This window comes from Carcharhinus amblyrhynchos, chromosome 20 (assembly GCF_965287045.1).
Source record: "Carcharhinus amblyrhynchos chromosome 20, sCarAmb.v2.hapA, whole genome shotgun sequence".
Lineage (NCBI taxonomy): Eukaryota > Metazoa > Chordata > Chondrichthyes > Carcharhiniformes > Carcharhinidae > Carcharhinus > Carcharhinus amblyrhynchos.
The window spans coordinates 23,679,769-23,698,344 of NC_137343.1; the positions used below are offsets into that span (position 1 = coordinate 23,679,769).

General features: G+C 44.6%; 1 protein-coding gene across 1 annotated transcript in view; it reads left to right on the top strand.

Moving 5' to 3' along the window:
- The first annotated feature begins 411 nt into the window (after nucleotides 1-411).
- dtx1 (deltex 1, E3 ubiquitin ligase) overlaps nucleotides 412-18,576 on the top strand; it is a 278,906-nt gene continuing 260,741 nt past the window's right edge. Inside the window, exon 1 of the mRNA XM_080208232.1 lies at nucleotides 412-723. Coding sequence (XP_080064358.1) covers nucleotides 465-723 — 259 coding nt within the window. The 5' untranslated portion in view covers nucleotides 412-464. The remainder of the gene's footprint in view (nucleotides 724-18,576) is intronic.

The following is an 18,576-nucleotide window of genomic DNA, read 5'->3' on the forward strand; positions in this document are numbered from 1 at the left end:
TATGTCTCTTTGTGAGAATGTGTGTTTCTATGTGTTTCTGTGTGTGTGTCTGTCTCTGTGTGTGTGTTTCTGTGTGCGTGTTTCTGTGTGTGTGTATGTCTCTGTGTGAGAGATTGTGTGTGTTTCTGTGTGTGTGTGTTTTGGTGGCGGTGTTTGTTGCTAGTCAGTATCAGGCGGAGTCCCAGGCTGGGCGAGCGTCACTGGCAGTGGGCTGGGGGAGTGCCTGCCTCCGCCCGCTGGGCTGGCCGCTCTCACTCGCTGCTCCGCTCGGCGCTGCGTTCACACCTGAGACAGGAGGAGACGGAGAGAGGGGGAAGGAAGGAAGAAGGAAGGACAACGCTGGTGACCACCCCACCCGACCACCCCCCCCCCCAACTACCAGTTCAGCAGAGACCACCCCCCCCTCCCCTCTCTCTCCCCCATTCCCACCCCCGGGGGGGGTGGAGATCGGCGGCAGCAGCAACATGTCTCGACCCGCCGCCGCGGCGATGCTGTCGGCGAACGGCTTCGGCTTCCCCCCGCAGAATTTCGCCCGGGTGGTGGTTTGGGAATGGCTGAACGAGCACGGCCGCTGGAGACCCTACAGCGCGACTGTGTGTCACCACATCGAGAACATCATCAAGTGCAATGCCCGGGGCAGCGTGGTGCTGGGGCAAGCGGAGAGCCAACTCTCCCCTTATATCATCGACCTGCAGTCCATGCATCAGTTCAGGCAGGACACCGGTAAGTCTACTTTGCACAGCCTGGCTAGCCCTGTCACACACAGACAGAGAGAGAGAGACACACACACACATACAGGCACATACACTCATAGAGACAGAGGCACAGACACACATATACACACACACAGACATACACACAGAGACATAGACACACAGAGATATACAGACACACACACACACACCCATATATCACATACATACACAAGGTACCCACACACAGAGATACATACACACAATAATATTACAAACAACCACACCTACTTGCCCTCAAAACCCCCCTCTCCAAGCAGACCCTTCCCACCCTGTTAAACCACAACCCCAGTGTTAAGGCTTTTCTTCCTCCCTCCCCCTCCAAAAAAAATGGAATCGTTTCTTTCCCTATCAGACACGAGGGGTAAATGTCAGCCCTGAGCAGTGCCACCAGTCGCATGGAAGAGGGAGAAGCAGAAGAGGCTGTTGCCCCAGTCTCTGGATCCCCATCTACAATGCATGGCTTCACCCCTGGAGCGGTGTCGAGTTGCAACAGTAACAAGACATGACACCGGATCGGCGAGATTTATGTCCCCAGTGCGGCAAATATACATATATATATATCATTTGCCTTTTTTTCTTCCCCCCGTCTCTCTCTCTAACATCGAATTGCATCTTTACTCCCTCCTCCAGTCGCTATTTGTAAAAATAACCTCATGAAACTTGCCAGCCCGCTGGTGAAATTGCTTCTGAAGCTTTGCAGTAATGTCTTTAGTACGGTTTGTGTGTGTTTTTTAATTGCTCAAGAGGTGGGCTTGCGAAAACTGCCGGCCAGGAGATAAGAAAGGGGCTAATTGTACATTGCCCCCCGCATATTTCTGATTTACAGGGGGTTTTTTGTGTGTGTGCCGGCGATCATAGAAATTCCTTTTCGTTTCAATAAAAAATGCGCTGGAACATGACGGCAGCATCTGTGGCTGTGCCCAAGGGAACAGAGGGGGGCTGGGAGGAGGGTTCATCACTCGGAACGTGTGTGTGTGTATCAAATACGATCAAAATGCGCCCGGTTAGCCGGTGCGGAAGGGATGGATCTGGGAGAGATTGTGGCGCAGAGCTGCTGCAATATTCAGCAAAAGGCTGCGGAAGATTCATCCCTTCCAGCGGCTGGTTAATTCACGGATCTGTGGGCACAGCGAGGGCTCTCAGAGTTGGTGGAATTGTCCAAAGCGAAGAATTGCAGTCATTCCGAATGACCCCGTCTAAAATCACGGTCTGTCCACCTCTAGTTGGGAGACTGATGTGGATTGTGTTAAACCAGCCTCTGAGATTCCAGTTTATCAATATCTGAAGCCCCAAGCAAGCTCATCGACACGATTTAATCAACAGTGCGCTTGGTGGGAAACCGTGCAGTGGAAGGAGTGAGCCTTACACATTTATACCAGCACCGCTGGAATATTTTTGGCAGCCTTGGGCTGTAGCTGGTTATGATACAAAAACCAGCATCTACAAATACATGAATAGGATAGGGATAGGGGGATATGGCCCCGGAAGAGTAGGGGTTTTAGTTCAGTTGGGCAGCATGGTGGGTGCAGGCTTGGAGGGCCCAAGGATCTGTTCCTGTGCTGTAATTTTCTTTGTTCTTTATTCTTTGTATTGAAACAAATGGTGGTTTGCAATAATCTACATGATGCTGGCTGCCCAGGACGTGATTGCAACGGTCAAATCTTTACATGCAAAATCACCTTTCAAATTAGTTACAAAAATACTGCTATTATCTTGGCAGTAACATGGGAGTGACCATCCGACCATACCCACTGGGTATGGTCCCTATGAGCGAGGGGGTTTTGATTTTTATCTGTAGCTTTCACTCAGCAGTAGCGATGAGGTGTGAATGGAAGTGGAGGGGCCATTCCTAGAAGACACTTCTGAGTAGCCAGAGCTCTCCTGATGAATGGAGGAATGTAATGTTTGAATGGAGGAAGGTAATATTGTAGTAGTGTGCATTCTGGGCCTCTCCAGCAGTCAGCTTGATCTTTGCAAACAGGATGGTTTTTATGTGGGACTGGAGAGGCAGCAGAGTTCCTGTTCAGTCTGGCAGCTGATTTCTACACGACAAGATGTTAGAATTGTGATAGTGTAACACTCCATTCTCACCCAGGCGTTGAATTCGGACACAGACAGATAACAAGATAAGATTATATGTTTCACTAGCTTGCTGCAGATGCTGAGGAAAAAGGTAAAATCATTTGGCACAGTGCCACGGACCCAGGTTCAATTCCCGGCTTGGGTCTCTGTTTGTGTGGAGCCTGCACATTCCCCCCCTTCTCCGTGAGTTTCCTCCAGATGCTCCAGTTTCCACACACAGTCCAAATACGTGCTGGTGGATTGGCCATGCTAAATTATCCATTAGTGTCAGAGGACTGGCTGGGGTAAATGCATGGGGTTGTGAGGATAGGGCCTGGGTGGGATTGTGGTCGGTGCAGACTCGATGGGCCAATGGCTTCCTTCTGCACTGTAGGGATTCTATGATACTATGTGCAAACAATGCATATCTACAGCTATATTTTTATCATAGAATCCCTACAGTGCAGCAAGAGGCTGTTCGGCCCATCACATCTGCACCGACTCTCCGGCCGAACCCTATCCCCATAACCCCACATATTTACCCCGCTAATCCCCCTAAGTTATGCATCAGTGGGCACTAAGGGTCGATTTAGCATGGCCAATCCACCTAGCTTGTACATCTTTGGAGTATGGGAGGAAACTGGAGTACCCAGGGGAAACCCATGTAGACACAGGGAGAATGTGCAAACTCCTCACAGGCAGTCCGAGGCTCAAATTGGATCCCTGGCGCTGTGAGGCAGCAGTGCTTGCCAGTGTGGCTGCCCCTGGGATGGAGTTGAAGGAGAAATCAGACTTAGCGCCCCATTTAAAGATGAGAAATATTGCAGGAACGATTGTGTTCAGGTTACTGATATTTCAGTCGTCGACTTTTTCTTAATTTCACACTTCGGCACCCAGGATAAGGCGATTTTTTTTGAGCTGAGAGTCACTGCTGGGTAACTGCAGGATTCTGATTCTGGGGTCATGTTCAGTACCTGTCCTTTGCAAAGACAGTCTGGCTATGTAAAACTCAGAGAGATTATCCTCCAATACTCAAAGAAAATGATTGGTACAGCCTCATTTTACCCTCGCCCGGAAGTTTATAAAATTTAATTGTGTTTATGGCCAATATTTTTTCATCTGAGTTGCAAATGCCAATGGATATAACGGATAAAATTAATGCGTCCCTCATTGGCAACTGCTTTGTTATTTAACTTTTTAAAAAACCCTTACAAGTAGAAGCTTTCAAGGCAACTTAGTGATGCCAGTGTCATAGTGACATCGAACCTGAAACTGGAGATATGAGTTGGCATGCTGATTTGATTCCAGCTACGTGGAGACTATCTATACTGTGTATAGCTTTGATTTCCTTGCTTGGGCAGGGAGATGTTTTCATTGATAGGTTCACTAGACTGATTCCTGGGCTCAGGGTTTTGTCTCATGAGGAAGCACTAAGGAGGTCGAGCCTATAATTGTTGGAGTTTAGAAGATTGGGAGCTGAAATTATTGAAACATGCGAGATTTTGAGTGGTTAGATATGACGGAACGGTGGCACAGTGGTTAGCACTACTGCCTCACAGTGCCAGAGACTGGGGTTTGATTCTTGGCTTGGGTCACTGTCTGCATGTTCTCCTTGTGTCTGCAAGGGTTTCCTCTGGGTGCTCTGGACTAATTTCCCCCATACTTGTAAGGTCATTTATTATACACAGTATTTTTTTAAGCAAAATCAAATTAGCGTCAGTTTTTTGTTTTTCCGGGTCAAAATCAATATAGTGGTGATGTTGCGTGTGTTAGTTCCAAAGATGTGCAGTTTAGATTGATTGGCCAAGCTAAATTAACCCTAGTCTTGAGGGGATTGGCAGGATAAATATATGGGGTTATGGGGATAGGGTGGGATTGTTGTTGGTGTAGGTTCGATAGGCCGAATGGCCTCCTTCTGTACTGTAGGGATTCTATGATTCTAGATACTGTCTCCCCTTATGGAGGAACCTGGAATGAGGAGGACACAATTTCAAAATAAGGGTCTCCCAATTAAGGTGGAGATGAGGAAGAATTCCTTCCATCAGAGGGTAGTTAGTATTTGGAATTCTCTTCCCCAGTGAGCAGTGGAGGTTGGGTCATTTCATATATTCCAGGCTGAGTTAGTCAGATTTTTGATTGACCGGGGAATCAAGGGTTATAGGGCAGTGTGCAAGGGCAGTCAGGAAGGTGGAAGTAAGGTCAGAATCCAACCTTATTGAATGTCAGAGCAGGCTTGATGGGCCAGATTGTCAATGCATTAGCAATTGCCATGCTTCAACAATAATACTGGTAGGCTAATTGCATTGTCAAAGACAGATGACGATTATTGCTTAACCTCCAGAAGAGGGACTTTTCCCTTCCTGCCTGCCACGGGAATCGTAGCGGGCGAGGGGGGAGGAGACGTGCAATGGTTCGTTGACCTTGGATGGATTTTCTGGTTTTAGGGCGAGCGTGGCCGGTAAGTCCCACCCTGTAAGTGGATACAGTGGAACAGCTGGGATTTGGGGAACCGTAGGGAGTTTGTAACTCTACTAAGCTGCATGAAGAATAAACTTGTTGAAGGTAAAAGACAAGCTGTTGGATTGTTCCTCCACCATGAACTATTATTGATCTTAAACACAAATGGCCCACACCTACTTGTGTTTCTTAGGTTCTTATTATACATCTTTCTGAATTTACTTTTGTGTAATGTCAATGTATTGGAAGTGATAACCATTGCATTGTTGCAATAAAAGGCTGATAATATTACATCCTACACAATTTAAACAGGAAGTTTTACAGAGCTATCCAAAGTTGCTTTAAAGGTAATCTTGACAATGACGGTAATTATTTGAAAAGGAACATAATGCAGTACTTAATGGGTGCTTTTTAAAATCTCCTGTACTACTTTCAGAATTGGAGAGGCACAGTGACACAGTGGTTAGCCTTGCTGTCTCACAGGGCCAGGGACCCGAGTTCAATTCTGGCCTCGGGTCACTGCTTGTGTGGAGTTTTACATGTTCTTCCCGTATCTGCATGTGTTTCCTCTGGATGCTCCAGTTTTCAACGACAGTCCAAAGATATGCGGGTTAGGTGGATTGGCCATATTCAACTGCCCCTTAGTGTCAGTGGGATTAGCAGGGTAAATACATGGGGTTACTGGTATAGGGTCTGGGTGGGATTGTTGTCGGTGCAGGCTGGATGGGCCGAATGGCCTCTCGGTGATTCTATGTTATACTCTAAACTTTGTTAAGTGTTCTGTTGGTCACAAGATTTATATGAACATTTGCTAGGCAATGTTATGCAACAAACAATGCAGGGAGTGTGGCAAGGTTTTGACCAGTGTCATCACAAATGGAAGAGTCTCAAAGAATTGAGGCAGTGATATTCACCTTTTCTTGGGCATTCCATGTTTGATATGCTTATCGTATCAAAGGGATCAAAGGATATGGCGGGAAAGTGGGATGAAGCTATTGAGTTGGATGATCAGCTATTATCATAGTGAATGGTGGAGCAAGCCTGAAAGGCACCCTGGTGGATCAAGTGTTGAAGATAAGGCTCTCTCTGGCATTGACCTGTGTGTGGAACTGTGTACCACTGAATTGCTACCCTTTATCTGCTGCAGAGAAACATCCCTGCTGAGATAAAAAAAGACTTTGGCAGTGATGGATGCAATAAGAACATGGTAATATGGCCAAAGAAATGATAGCCTTTTACCTTTTATATGGAAGTGTAGCCCTGCCTCTCTCACCCCCACCTGCTTCAACACCAGCTAAGAAGTTGGGGGAGGGGGGTGAGCCTGTCTCTACATGGCCCAGAAGCCCCCCCCCCCCAATTGATTTTGAGTTGGGCAATTGCGTTGGCCCACTGGGGAGGAAGTCCTGCATCTGAGGACTGCTAGCCGAACAAGTGACTGGCATCTCTCCAGTTCCAGCAGCGCCACCTAGTAACAGTGGTCATTGGTGGGACTGCAGCCAGTCCCCAGTAAGGAATTGCCACTGGAGCTGGATAACCAAGAGTATGAAGGCTTTGCCTGGGGCCTGTCTGCCAAGTCCTTGTGAATGGGGTGGAGAACTGCCATTGGGCTGGTGGGGGAGGGAAACTAGCAGGGTGGGGAGTACCCAGCTGGGAGAGTGGCATCTCCATTGGGCACAGGGTATCCAAAAAGAGGGGGAGCCTCTGCCCACAACAACCCCAACATTAATAGGGCACTTAGAGGCCTCAATTAGCCCATGGATGGATTGGCTGGGTGGGTGGGTGGCTGGGCTGCCCAGTGCCTCCCTACAGCTGGTAAAATGCCTGAATGATAATGAGCTGGGTTGACAACATTGCTACTCAGCCATGCCACCCAGTTTTATGTCCCCCTCTGCCAGCCCTACCCTGGAGGGTATGGGGTGAGGAATCATGTTGGTGGGATGCTGGGGGAGGGGGAGCATAAAATGCAGCTTGTATGTTTTACTTTAATTCTAAGACCTAACTGACAAAGGAGATTGGAAGGTGAGTTGAAGTATTATGATTTATTAGGATATTATCCTTAAGGTGTATTCTGAAGGTAGGATCTTTGGCAAAGCTATTTCTTGACTGCTGCATACCTGAATTGTTCCTGAATGTCACAATAACATGGAAGTACACCTCTCTTTTAAACTTGCAAAATACTTGTGACATAACTATAAACAATGTCAACAGTATTATTGTTGTTACAATCAGTTTCCAACTTGTTAATCTGGGCGAGATCCCTAAATTTGTTATGATCCAGCTGGGATACCCCCAAATTGTTCTGCCTGGGTGAAGAGGGATGAATAGGCTCCCTTTCTTTATTCAACCCCCAATGTTGGTTGCAACAAGATTAATCTGAAAAGGATTAACTAAGGATTAGGGGCGGCATGGTGGCACAGTGGTTAGCAGTGCTGCCTCGCAGTGCTGGAGACCCGGGTATGAATCCTGACCTGGGTCACTGCTTGTGCGGAATTTGTACATACTCCCCATGTCTGTGTGGATTTCCTCCAGGTGCTCCGATTTCCTCCCACAGTGCAAAGATGTGTAGGTTAGGTGGTTTGGCCATGCTAAATTGCCCTTTAGTGTCAGGGGACTAGCTAGGGTAAATGTATGGAGATAGGGCCTGGGTGGGATTGTGGTTGGTGCAAACTCGATGGGCCGAATGGCCTTCTTTTCCACTGTATGATTTGATGATCCCTCCCTTTTCCAAGTCCCAATATTTATGTTTTGAAAGGAGTCAATTTAACCAGGCTTTCCTGAGTTAAAGACATCAGTCCTAAGCAAGTGAAAAAAGTTATATGAAACAGTCCTTAACCTGCAAGGAGTAGATAATTGAGTGTCGCGGCTGTTATAATTTGAGATTCCAATAGCGCAGACTTCAGCAGGTTGGTTGTAAAATTCCAGTTTGATGGAGAAGCTTCCCTGTTTCCACTGAGGTTATGGTCTTTGCTCACTTGGTTTACTTCAACAATCAGCGAGACAGAGATATACTTGTAAAAAGCTTTAGCAGAAGTGGTGCTGCTGCTGGCTGGTTTCTTCTTCTGTGATATGCATGTTCCCGGGCAGTTATAGCAACACACACACACACACACACACACACACACACACACACACACACACACACACACACACACACACACACACACACACACACACACACACACACACACACACACACTTGGGGAAGCTTTTCAGCTGGCTTTTATCCCAGTCCTCGTATACTCCTGGAAAACGAAATCCACAAACCCATCTAGATGTTACGCACGTAATATCTCTTGTTGAGATGATGCTCAGCTCCCATGATCTGCTATTATCTCCACCGGAGATGGCAATTAGTTTTGGAAGTATCTTTATCTGGAAACAGGGTGAGGCCCCATTGTCTCTCTCAGAGCAGCACCCACCAGCAGTTCAACCAGAGAGTGACTTTACATCCTGAGCCATCTTGGCTTGTATGTATGTCCATGTTACAAAATTCAAAGGTCTTACTAAATGTCCAGTATTTCCAGAAGTAATTTGATGTTTTTCCTTAATTACTGTGACACTGGAGAGGAAGGAAGTTAAGTTGACTCTGTGAGATAATTTCCCCACTGTTTGAGGACACTTCCTGTTCTGTCAGCCAACGTATGGTGTTGGAAATGATTGTGGACTGTCCTGGACAAGCTAATCTTTGTTTCTGATTGAAAGTGACAGTGTGGTAGGGACTAAATTGGAGGAGGGGGCAGGGAATAAAGTTTAGCCTGTGTGTTCAAATTTACAAGTCAAGAATATCTTCCTTCTGACTAATGAGTCAGTAAATCATCAAGAAACATTGTCAGCATTACGGAAAAATTACTCTAACTTTTCTTGGCACTTGGAACATTGAAGTGTTACAGTCCTAAGATTAAATGTTAGATTTAAACTTTTCTTTAACAAAGTATTGGAAACAATTACTTTTGCAGAAATGTAGGCTGCAGTTATTCAATCAGATGTTTCTTGCGCAGAGACATTAGACGACTAACATTTATTGAGTAATCGTTAACTATTACATACTGGCATTATGAATGAGCATTCCTTGTTCAGGAATGTGGATTATAATCCATCAGCAAAACCCTAATCAACAAATGAACTAGGGTCGTAGGTAATAGTCAAAGGATTCTGGTGTAATTCCCTGTTAACAGTTTTGTTACACAAGGGCCTGAAATGGTGATTCCCATTCTAAAGTAATTCTGATTGATGCATATTTTGAAGGGTTGTGTCTTTTTAATTATAAAAGCTACAAATTGTCCAGTCAAATGAAAGCAGAATAGATGGAGCATGACCAGAACAGCTGTCAACACTTGTGGAGCTGTACTCATGAATTTTAACAAAAGTTACTTGTTTAGTTTTAGATAAGAAAACATTGCATTTCAAGAACTTTTTTTTAAACCTCTTTATTGTAAATCCCAAGCTGATCAAATAGCCTTAAATTTTGACACCTAACACACCCTTTGCTAAACCCCAATACTGAACAAATGCACAGCCCTGAGAACGTGCTTCCCTTTTTCTTGGCAATGTTGCAGTATCCCTCCTTTGTTGATGAAATATTTCCCTAATGGCACAAATTGAGCAGATTGTGTGGAAATCATGGCTGAGATTCAACCCATGATATCATTAGTGGAGTCATTCAGGGGATAACACAAATCAAATGAAAATGAAGGTAAAAGTGCAACACTTACAACTTCTGAATATTTTATAATTTGTAGAAAAAAAAACTATCAGTTGTCAGTATTTAGGAGGAGGCAGTGGCCTAGTGGTATTATCGCAAGACTACTGTTTATCCAGAAACTCAGCTAATGTTCTGGGAGGGGACCTGGGTTCGAATCGTGCCACGGCAGCTCGTGGAATTTGAATTCAATAAAACATATCTGGAATTAAGAATCTAATTGTAGAATCCCTACAGTGCAGAAGGAGGCCGTACAATCCATCGAGTCTGCATTGACCACAATCCCACCCAGGCCCTATTCTGGTAATCTCATATGTTTACCCTGCTAATCCCCCTGACATTAGGGTCAATTGCGCATGGCCAATCAACCTAACCCACACATCTTTGGAGTGTGGGAGGAAACAGGAGCACCCGGAGGAAACCCACATAGACACGGGCAGAACATGCAAGTTCTGCACAGACAGTGACCTGAGGCCAGAATTGAACCTGGGTCCCTGGCGCTGTGAGGCAGTAGTGCTAACCACTGTGCCATCCAACCATAGTGATGGCCATGAAACTATTGTTGATTGTCAGAAAAACCCATTTGGTTCACTTATGTCCTTTAGAGAAGGAAATCTTCCATCCTTACTTGGTCTGGCTTACATGTGACTCCAGAACCACAGCAATGTGGTTGGCTCTCAGCCATCCTCTGAACTGGCCCAGCAAGCCACTCAGTTGTATCACCACCACCTTCTCAAGGATAACTAGGGATGGGCAATAAATGCTGGCCAGCCAGTGATGCCCATGTCCCATGAATGAATAAAAAAAGTTTATAAAGTTTGCAGTTAGTAAAGTAGGTTGATATTTATTTTAAATACAAATGGTAGATATTCTTGGTTTGTCAATGAATTAGGATTAATCATGCTGTCATTGCAGATGGAATTTGTTACATGTTCAACAAGTAATTTGAAGGAACTGTATACTTACCAAGACTATCATAGTACAAGATATAGTTTGTAATTTGTGATGGAATCCCTACAGTCAGAAGGAAGCTGTTTGGCCCATTGAGACTGTACTGACCACAATTTCACCCAGGTAACCCCACACATTTACCTTGCCAGTCCCCCTGACACTAGGGTCAATTTAGTGTGGCCAATCAATCTAACCCACTCTTGATTGGACTGTGGGAGGAAACCGGAGCACCCGGAGGAATCCACGCAGGTGTGGGGAGAGCCCAGTGACCTGAGGCTGGAATTGAACCTGGGTCCCTGGCGCTGTGAGGCAGCAGCGCTAATCACTGAGCCACCGTGCCGCCCTATATTATGCTTATAAAATGTATACATCTGTGAAAATATAGATGGGGTGGAAGAGTATAGTCAATCTATATTCAATTATAGTATTACAGTCAATCTTTTCATGTTTAATAAATGTTTTATTCTCTGCTAAAAGTGGCAGTCCTGAGGTTCTATTTATCCACGTCCCTGAAGAAAACATAAAAGTTACGGTCTGTGATTCCATTCTGAAACCTGGCTGTCCAGTGGTAACACCAGCTGCGATTGTAACAGTGCAATCTCTCAGTCTTTCCGGTTCAGTCAATTCAGCTTCAAGGCGCATTCACTGGCAGACATATTGCATATGTGGTCCCCAGTTAAAGTTAGCACTGACACAATGCCAGTCTACCAAGCTGCTGTCACTTGGATCTAGTCAGTATTGATGGCATAACCTGCCAGAGTTCTTTTTCAGCTGACCAACTAACATCATCTGATTCATTATCTGGCCCTCTAATGCAAACTGTCGGCTCATTGACTGTCTGAGCTATTCTCACCACACTTCGGATTTCGGTCCCATTTAGTTTGCTCATGCATCGCTTCGCCATGAGCTTCTAACATTCTATTTTAACTGCCACAGAGAAAAGTAATCTTCTGATAGAGCTTTGCTGACTTCTTCGCACTTCAATTTGGTATTCCTCTTTCTCTATCTGCTTTGTGTTTCTGTCTATATATGCGTATTCATCTCCTTCATCCTTCAGCTCTCCTGTTTACAGCTTTCCTTTGTGTCTAACCGCATGATCTCTATCTCAACTTCCTTCCTGTCAGTGCGGCTTCCAGGTCAATTGTTGCCAGGTCTCATGGACCAATAATTCTTATTATTCAAGAAACTTACAACTGTTCTCATAGAATCATACAATGTATAAGTCTGCACTGACACATTAGAAACACCTGAACTCTCATCTAATCCCATCCGCCAGCACTTGGCCCATAGCACTGAATGTTATGATATGTCAAGTGTTCATCCAGATACTTTTTAAAGGATATGATGCAAACCCGCCTCTGCCACCCTCTCAGGCAGTGAGTGCATTCCAGACCATCACCACCCTCTGGGTAAAAGCTTTTTTCCTCACATCCACCCTAAACCTCCTGCCCCTCACCTTGAACCTATTTCCCCTCGTGACTGTTCCTTCAACTAAGGGGAACAGTTGCTCCTTATCCACTCTGTCACTGTCCCTCATAATCTCGTACACCTTGATCAGGTCAGTTTTCTCTGCTCCAACGAAAACAACCCAAGTCTATCCAATTCATAACTTAAATGTTATGAAGCATCCTGGTGAATCTCCTCTGCACCCCCTCCAGTGCAGTCACATCCTTCTGATAATGTGGTGACCAGAACTGCACACAGTACCCCAGCTGTGGCCTCACCAATGTTCTATACAACTCGAACATAACTTCCCTGCTTTTGCAATCTAAAAAATTGATAAAAGTGGAAAAGTGGATAAATCTCTTCACAAATTATACAAACTCTTAAACGCCCTTTCAAACACTTTTGTATTATTACAGGTTCCACAGATATTTGAAAGAAATTACACATTTTCCTTACTGTACTGCTTTTGGGGTCAACGATTTTCACCTTAATATGATCATCTAATGTAAACTAGAGAGGGAAAATAAGGAAAGCACATTTGCCATAGCCAGCTAGTTCCCAGATGTAGGGTCCATTCATTTGTTGAAAAAGATGAGGGAACATCACTTGGTACAAAGTTTAAAATGGTTTTCTTTTTATTGAACAAAACTTAAGAAACATTTAACATGACAGAAGTGAGAAGAGGGCGAACTTCGAGACTGGCTTCAGAACCAGGCCCTATACAAAAAAATGTACCAAGATGAGTGAAATAAGAACATAAGAACATAAGAAATAGGAGCAGGAGTAGGCCATCTAGCCCTTTGAGCCTGCCCCGCCATTCAATAAGATCATGGCTGATCTGTCGTGGCTCAGTTCCACATTCCCGCCCTCTCCCCATAACCCTTAATCCCCTCGCTTATCAAAAACCCATCAACCCGCGTCTTAAAAATATTTAGCGAGGCAGCCTCCACCACCTCAACAGGCAGAGAATTCCAGAGATTCACCACCCTTTGAGTGAAGAAGTTCCTCCTCAACTCTGTTCTAAACCGCCCCCCCTTTATCTTGAGGCTGTGCCCCCTAGTCCTACTGTCCTTTCTGAGCGGGAAGAGTCTCTCCACCTCTATCCTATCCATCCCATTCATCATCTTATATGTCTCAATGAGATCTCCCCTCATTCTTCTAAACTCTAATGAGTACAAGCCTAGTTTATTCAGCCTCTCCTCATAGCTCAACCCCCTCAACTCCGGTATCAGCCTAGTAAACCTCCTCTGCACTCCCTCCAAGGCCAAAATATCCTTGCGTAAGTACGGCGACCAAAACTGCACACAGTACTCCAGCTGCGGCCTCACCAATGCCCTATACAGCTGCAGCAAGACCTCCCTACTTTTATATTCAATCCCCCTCGCTATGAAGGCCAGCATCCCATTAGCCTTCCTGACCACCTGCTGCACTGAACTGAACATGTACTGAAATGAAAATATATTTCAATCCTTATCTCATTATTGGAAATGTTTTTCACGTACTGCCTTTGTCTGCAAAACAGTCCTTGCAGCTACAATTATGAAAAGCTTGCTTTGCCTGCATTGTGTACCCTTTAGGAATGCAGTCAATTTCTAGCTAACCCAGCATGCCTTCTGAGCTTTAAAATGTAGTCAGGTCAGCAGTGTTACTCAATCCGTAAAGTCTAGCATTTATATGTAATTGCATAGGCAGAAACATCTTAAAATGAAATTTTTGCATTGACTGAAGCGAACAGGGCTAAGCATACATAGAATCCCTTACCAGATAAACACAAACTAATGGAAAAGCATTTTTCAATGATCCAAAATCATTGATTTTAGAGAGCACTCATAATAATGGTTATATTTGATAACTGTGATTATCACAATTATGTTTTATGTTACCGCAAAGAAATACAAGCAAGACCCATGCTATGTTCTGTGATTGCAATTCTCTTATTGTGGTGGGTTTTGATTTATTTCATCAGCTATCTGTCATTTTCATGTTTATGGGCTGTGGCTTCACTCCGATATTTCTGTGGTAACCTTGAACTTTCTGAAGGAGTTCCTTTAGCTGCTTTTCCAAGATCAGCATGAGACACTCGTTGTTAGAGAAGCTTTATTTTACAGCCTAACCACATACCGGTCTCCCATCAGTAACAAAGTATGTCATCCTGGTGTCTTTCATCGTGCAGACTGGCACCAATTTAAAGTGATTTAAAGAAACTCTGGTGGAATTTCCCAAGCCACTGCCGGTCCAATGGTGGGCGGTGAGAATTTGGCAGGAGATCTATTTACGCCGACATCCTGTGGGATCTTTCATCGGTGCTCGCCGAGATAGATTGGGAAACAGGCTGGAGGGTAGCAGGAAACAGATTTGCACCCCGCTCATGGGATGCAGATGAAGGCCCAAACTCCACCCTGCCCACACTGAACTCTCAAAGCCGCTGGTGGGAAAACACACCATCTAAAACACACCTGGAACAGCATGAGGTGCAGATATTAAGACTCATCTATGTCTCCGGATTTTGGGATGGAGGATGCCCACAACCCTGGCCCCTGGGAGACTACAGCAGTGGTTGGGGAGGGAGCATTTACAGATGGATGTTCCAGATTCGGAATTCTGGTGGTGGTGGAGGTGGTGGTGGGGAGTCCATCTCCCTGCCTCAATGTTCCTAGAGATCCATCTTCATTCATAGAAAGTTAGTTCCTGTCCTCAGTCGTGGGTCAGTGATGTTGTGGTGTTGGATGCCTTTACAATATAGCAACCAGATTGTACAGCTGACTACACGCTATCGCCATGAAATACTGCTCAGTGCACCCGGTTGCATAATTAATGATGTCGGGGCCAGAAGATTTGGCGTGTTTTCCCACCGGCTTCTGCAGCGGGAAGTACTTCATATTCCCACAGGATATGGTCAGATGGTAGCTGATACCATTGCTGTCTTGTCCCTGCACTGTCCAGTGCACTGAGCCCTTGTTGCCTCTTTCCAGCAAAGCAGCACACTATCCAATTTTATTTTTTCATAAAAGGCAATTTATTTCCCCAAGAAAAGAATATAGCATTGTTTGCAGTTTCCCTGTTAACGGTGAGACTTTTTGCCTGTCTGAATTTGTTTCCCCTGCCATTTTGATGCAGGGATGCCACTGGCAATGCGTGCAGGTACTGAGCTGTTATGGCGTCACCAGACTCAGCCTTAAAAAAGATATTTCATTCTCTTTGAAAAATTCTTAAATAATTAATTCTTTGTGGCCCCTTGCTTAACTTCAGATTTTTGAAATATTAATATAATGCGTCAATATTTGTTGCACTATAGATTAAAAATACAGTACAAGTGCATTCACAGCTCTGTAACCATGAAGATTGGCTTGTCACACTAAAGTAAGTTTTGTAATATACATACTTTCCCTTACAATGCTGATGCAGGGAACAAGAGTTTATATATTTCAATTATGGAAGTATACAAAATAATCTTTCTTTGTACAGAACTTGAATCTTGTTGAAAAAGGACACATTGTCAAAGCTTTGAATCTTGCACTCATCAGGATAATTTGTAAAACGTAAGGGGAACCCACAGCTCAGCAGGAAGACCAGTAGAGACTTTGGTCTGGCTGCTATCTTTTGGATTGTCAAGATTGTTGGCCCTAACAGGAGTTATGCTTCTGCTAGCATTGCTCTCGGAGAGGGCACGCCCTCTACATTTGGTATTCTTGTAAATTGTCCTGAAGAGTGCAAGATGAAAAGCTTTGAAAATTGATCAGGGCAGGACAGCGGATGTTGTATACGTGGACTTTAGTTAAGCCTTCGATAAGGTTTGCCGTAGCTGGCTGATAGAGCAGGTGAAGTCATATGGGATCTGAGGTGAGTTGGTAAGATGAATACAAAACTGGCTTGGGCGTAGAAAGCAGAGATTAGCAATGGAAGGATACTTTTCTAACTGGAAGTCTGTGACAAGTGGTATTCCACAAGGATCAGTGCTGGGGCCTCTGTTGTTTGTAATATATAAATGATTTGGAGGCAAATGTTGGTGGTCTGATTAGTAAATTTGCAGATGGTACAAAAACTGGGGGAATAACAGATAGTGAGGAGGTTTGTCAGAGGTTACAGCACGATATAAGTCAGCTGGAGACCTGTGCCAAAAGATGGCAGATGAAATTTAACGTGGACAAATGTGAGATGATGTGATTTGGAAGGTCTACTGCTGAAGGAAAGTATACAGTAAATGGTAGGGCCCTTAGAAATATTAGCATGTGGAGGGATCTAGGTGTACAGATCTACAATTCCCTGAAGATAGAAGCTCAGGTGGACAAAGTGGTTAAAAGGGAAATGGCTTGCTGGCCTTCATTGGTTGGGGCATTGAATATAGGAATTGGAAAATCATGTTGCAGCTAAATAAGACTTTGGTTAGGCTGCATTTGGAGTACTGTGTACAATTCTGGTCACCACATTAGTGGAAGGATGCTGATACATTGGAAAGGGTGCAGAAGAGATTAACCAGGATGTTGCCTGACTTGGAAGATATGGATTATGAAGAAAGGTTGAACAACTTGGATTGTTTTCATTGGAGCATCGAAGGATGGGGGTCGGGGGGGGGGGGGGGGGGGGGCGTTGGTGGATGGGGGAGCCTGATAGAGGTTTACAAGATTATGAGAGACTTGGATAGAGTGGATAGTCAGACTCTTTTTCCCAGAGTTGAAGGGTCAATTACTCGGGGTCATATGTTGAAAGTGAGAGGCAGAAAGTTTAAAAGAGATGTAAGGGGCAAGTTTTTCACACAGAGGGTGATGAGTGCCTGGAATGTGCCACCGGAGGAGGTAGTGGAAGCAGATTCTGTAACAATGTTCAAGAGGCGTCTGGGTAGATACATGAATAGGCAGGGAATAGAGGGATATGGAACATGTAAAGGCAGGAAAATGCTAGATTAGAGAGGCATTTGTGTCAGCACAGACCTAGAGGGCCAAAGGGCCTGTTCTCGTGTTGGACTGTTCTTTAACAACATGTGTCTATTTTTACCAGTTTAAAATAATATTTAATTGCATTCATTTCAAGTTATGTTTATTCATTTAATTTGTACAAAAGAATATAAGCAATATGGCGGACAGATCACAAGGAATTAAACGGCTGGGAGGGTTGGTGTAAGAGTTATCACAAGCTGGAAGAAAGTGATGAGTAGTGTAGTCATTGCTTATTTCGGAAAGTCATAGATTTGGAAAATTTAAAACGCTGCTGTAAGTTTTTGTGTCTCGTACCTCGGTGAATTCAATGGGAGGTAAAATTAGGAAAGGTGTACAAAGGATGGCCATGTCTGACATCCCCATTTATACAAGTGTCAAATGGCACTGCTTTCATGTTTGCATTTAATAGTCTTAAACAAACTCTCCTTGTCTCTGAAGTAAAAATAAAAAAAGTGCTGCAAATAGGAAACAGAACTGGTGACATTTGCAGAGCGAGAAACAGAAGTAATGGCTGGAATTCTCCGGCCGCTCACGCCGGTGTGATTCACCAGTCCAGCCGGTAGCACAGCTCCTGCATGGGTTTCCCGGCAGCACGGGGTGGCTTCAATCAGAATTTGCATTGACAGCGGCGGGACCAAACGATCCGGCCACCAGTGAACAGTGCACTGTCTCCAACCGCTGAGAAAAGCACTGAGGGGAGACTAGAGAATCTCATCCAATGCCTCATTCAGTTCCCTTAACCTGAAGACTTGAAATGCTGGGTCGTATTTTAACCTGTTCAAAACCCACCCAGGCATTGTTAAAATCAGGCCCATTAACAATTCACTCTCCACAGATGCTGACTGATTATTTCCAGTATTTTCAGTACTTATTTTAGATTTCCAGCACCTATTGTACTTTGCTCTTGTCACCTTCTCACTATATTGTTCTCAGACCAAAATACAATTGTGACACAGCAATGTCCTTAAAGGAAGGCTTGTACTTGCACTAATGTATATCATAACCTCAGGACACACCAAAGGACTTTACGGCCAATGAACTACTTTCAAAATAGCCACTGTTTTAATGTAGGGAACAGATCAGCCAATCCACACACAACAGTCTCCTGCAAACAGCAAAGGACTACGTGTCCAGATCATCTTTTTGTAGGTATTTATTGCAGAATAAATGTTGGCCATGACCCTAGTCGAACACTCCTGCTTTTCCTCAGATGGTACCATGGGATCTTTTACAGGCACCGTCGATGACAGACTGGGTCGTGGTTTAATATCTA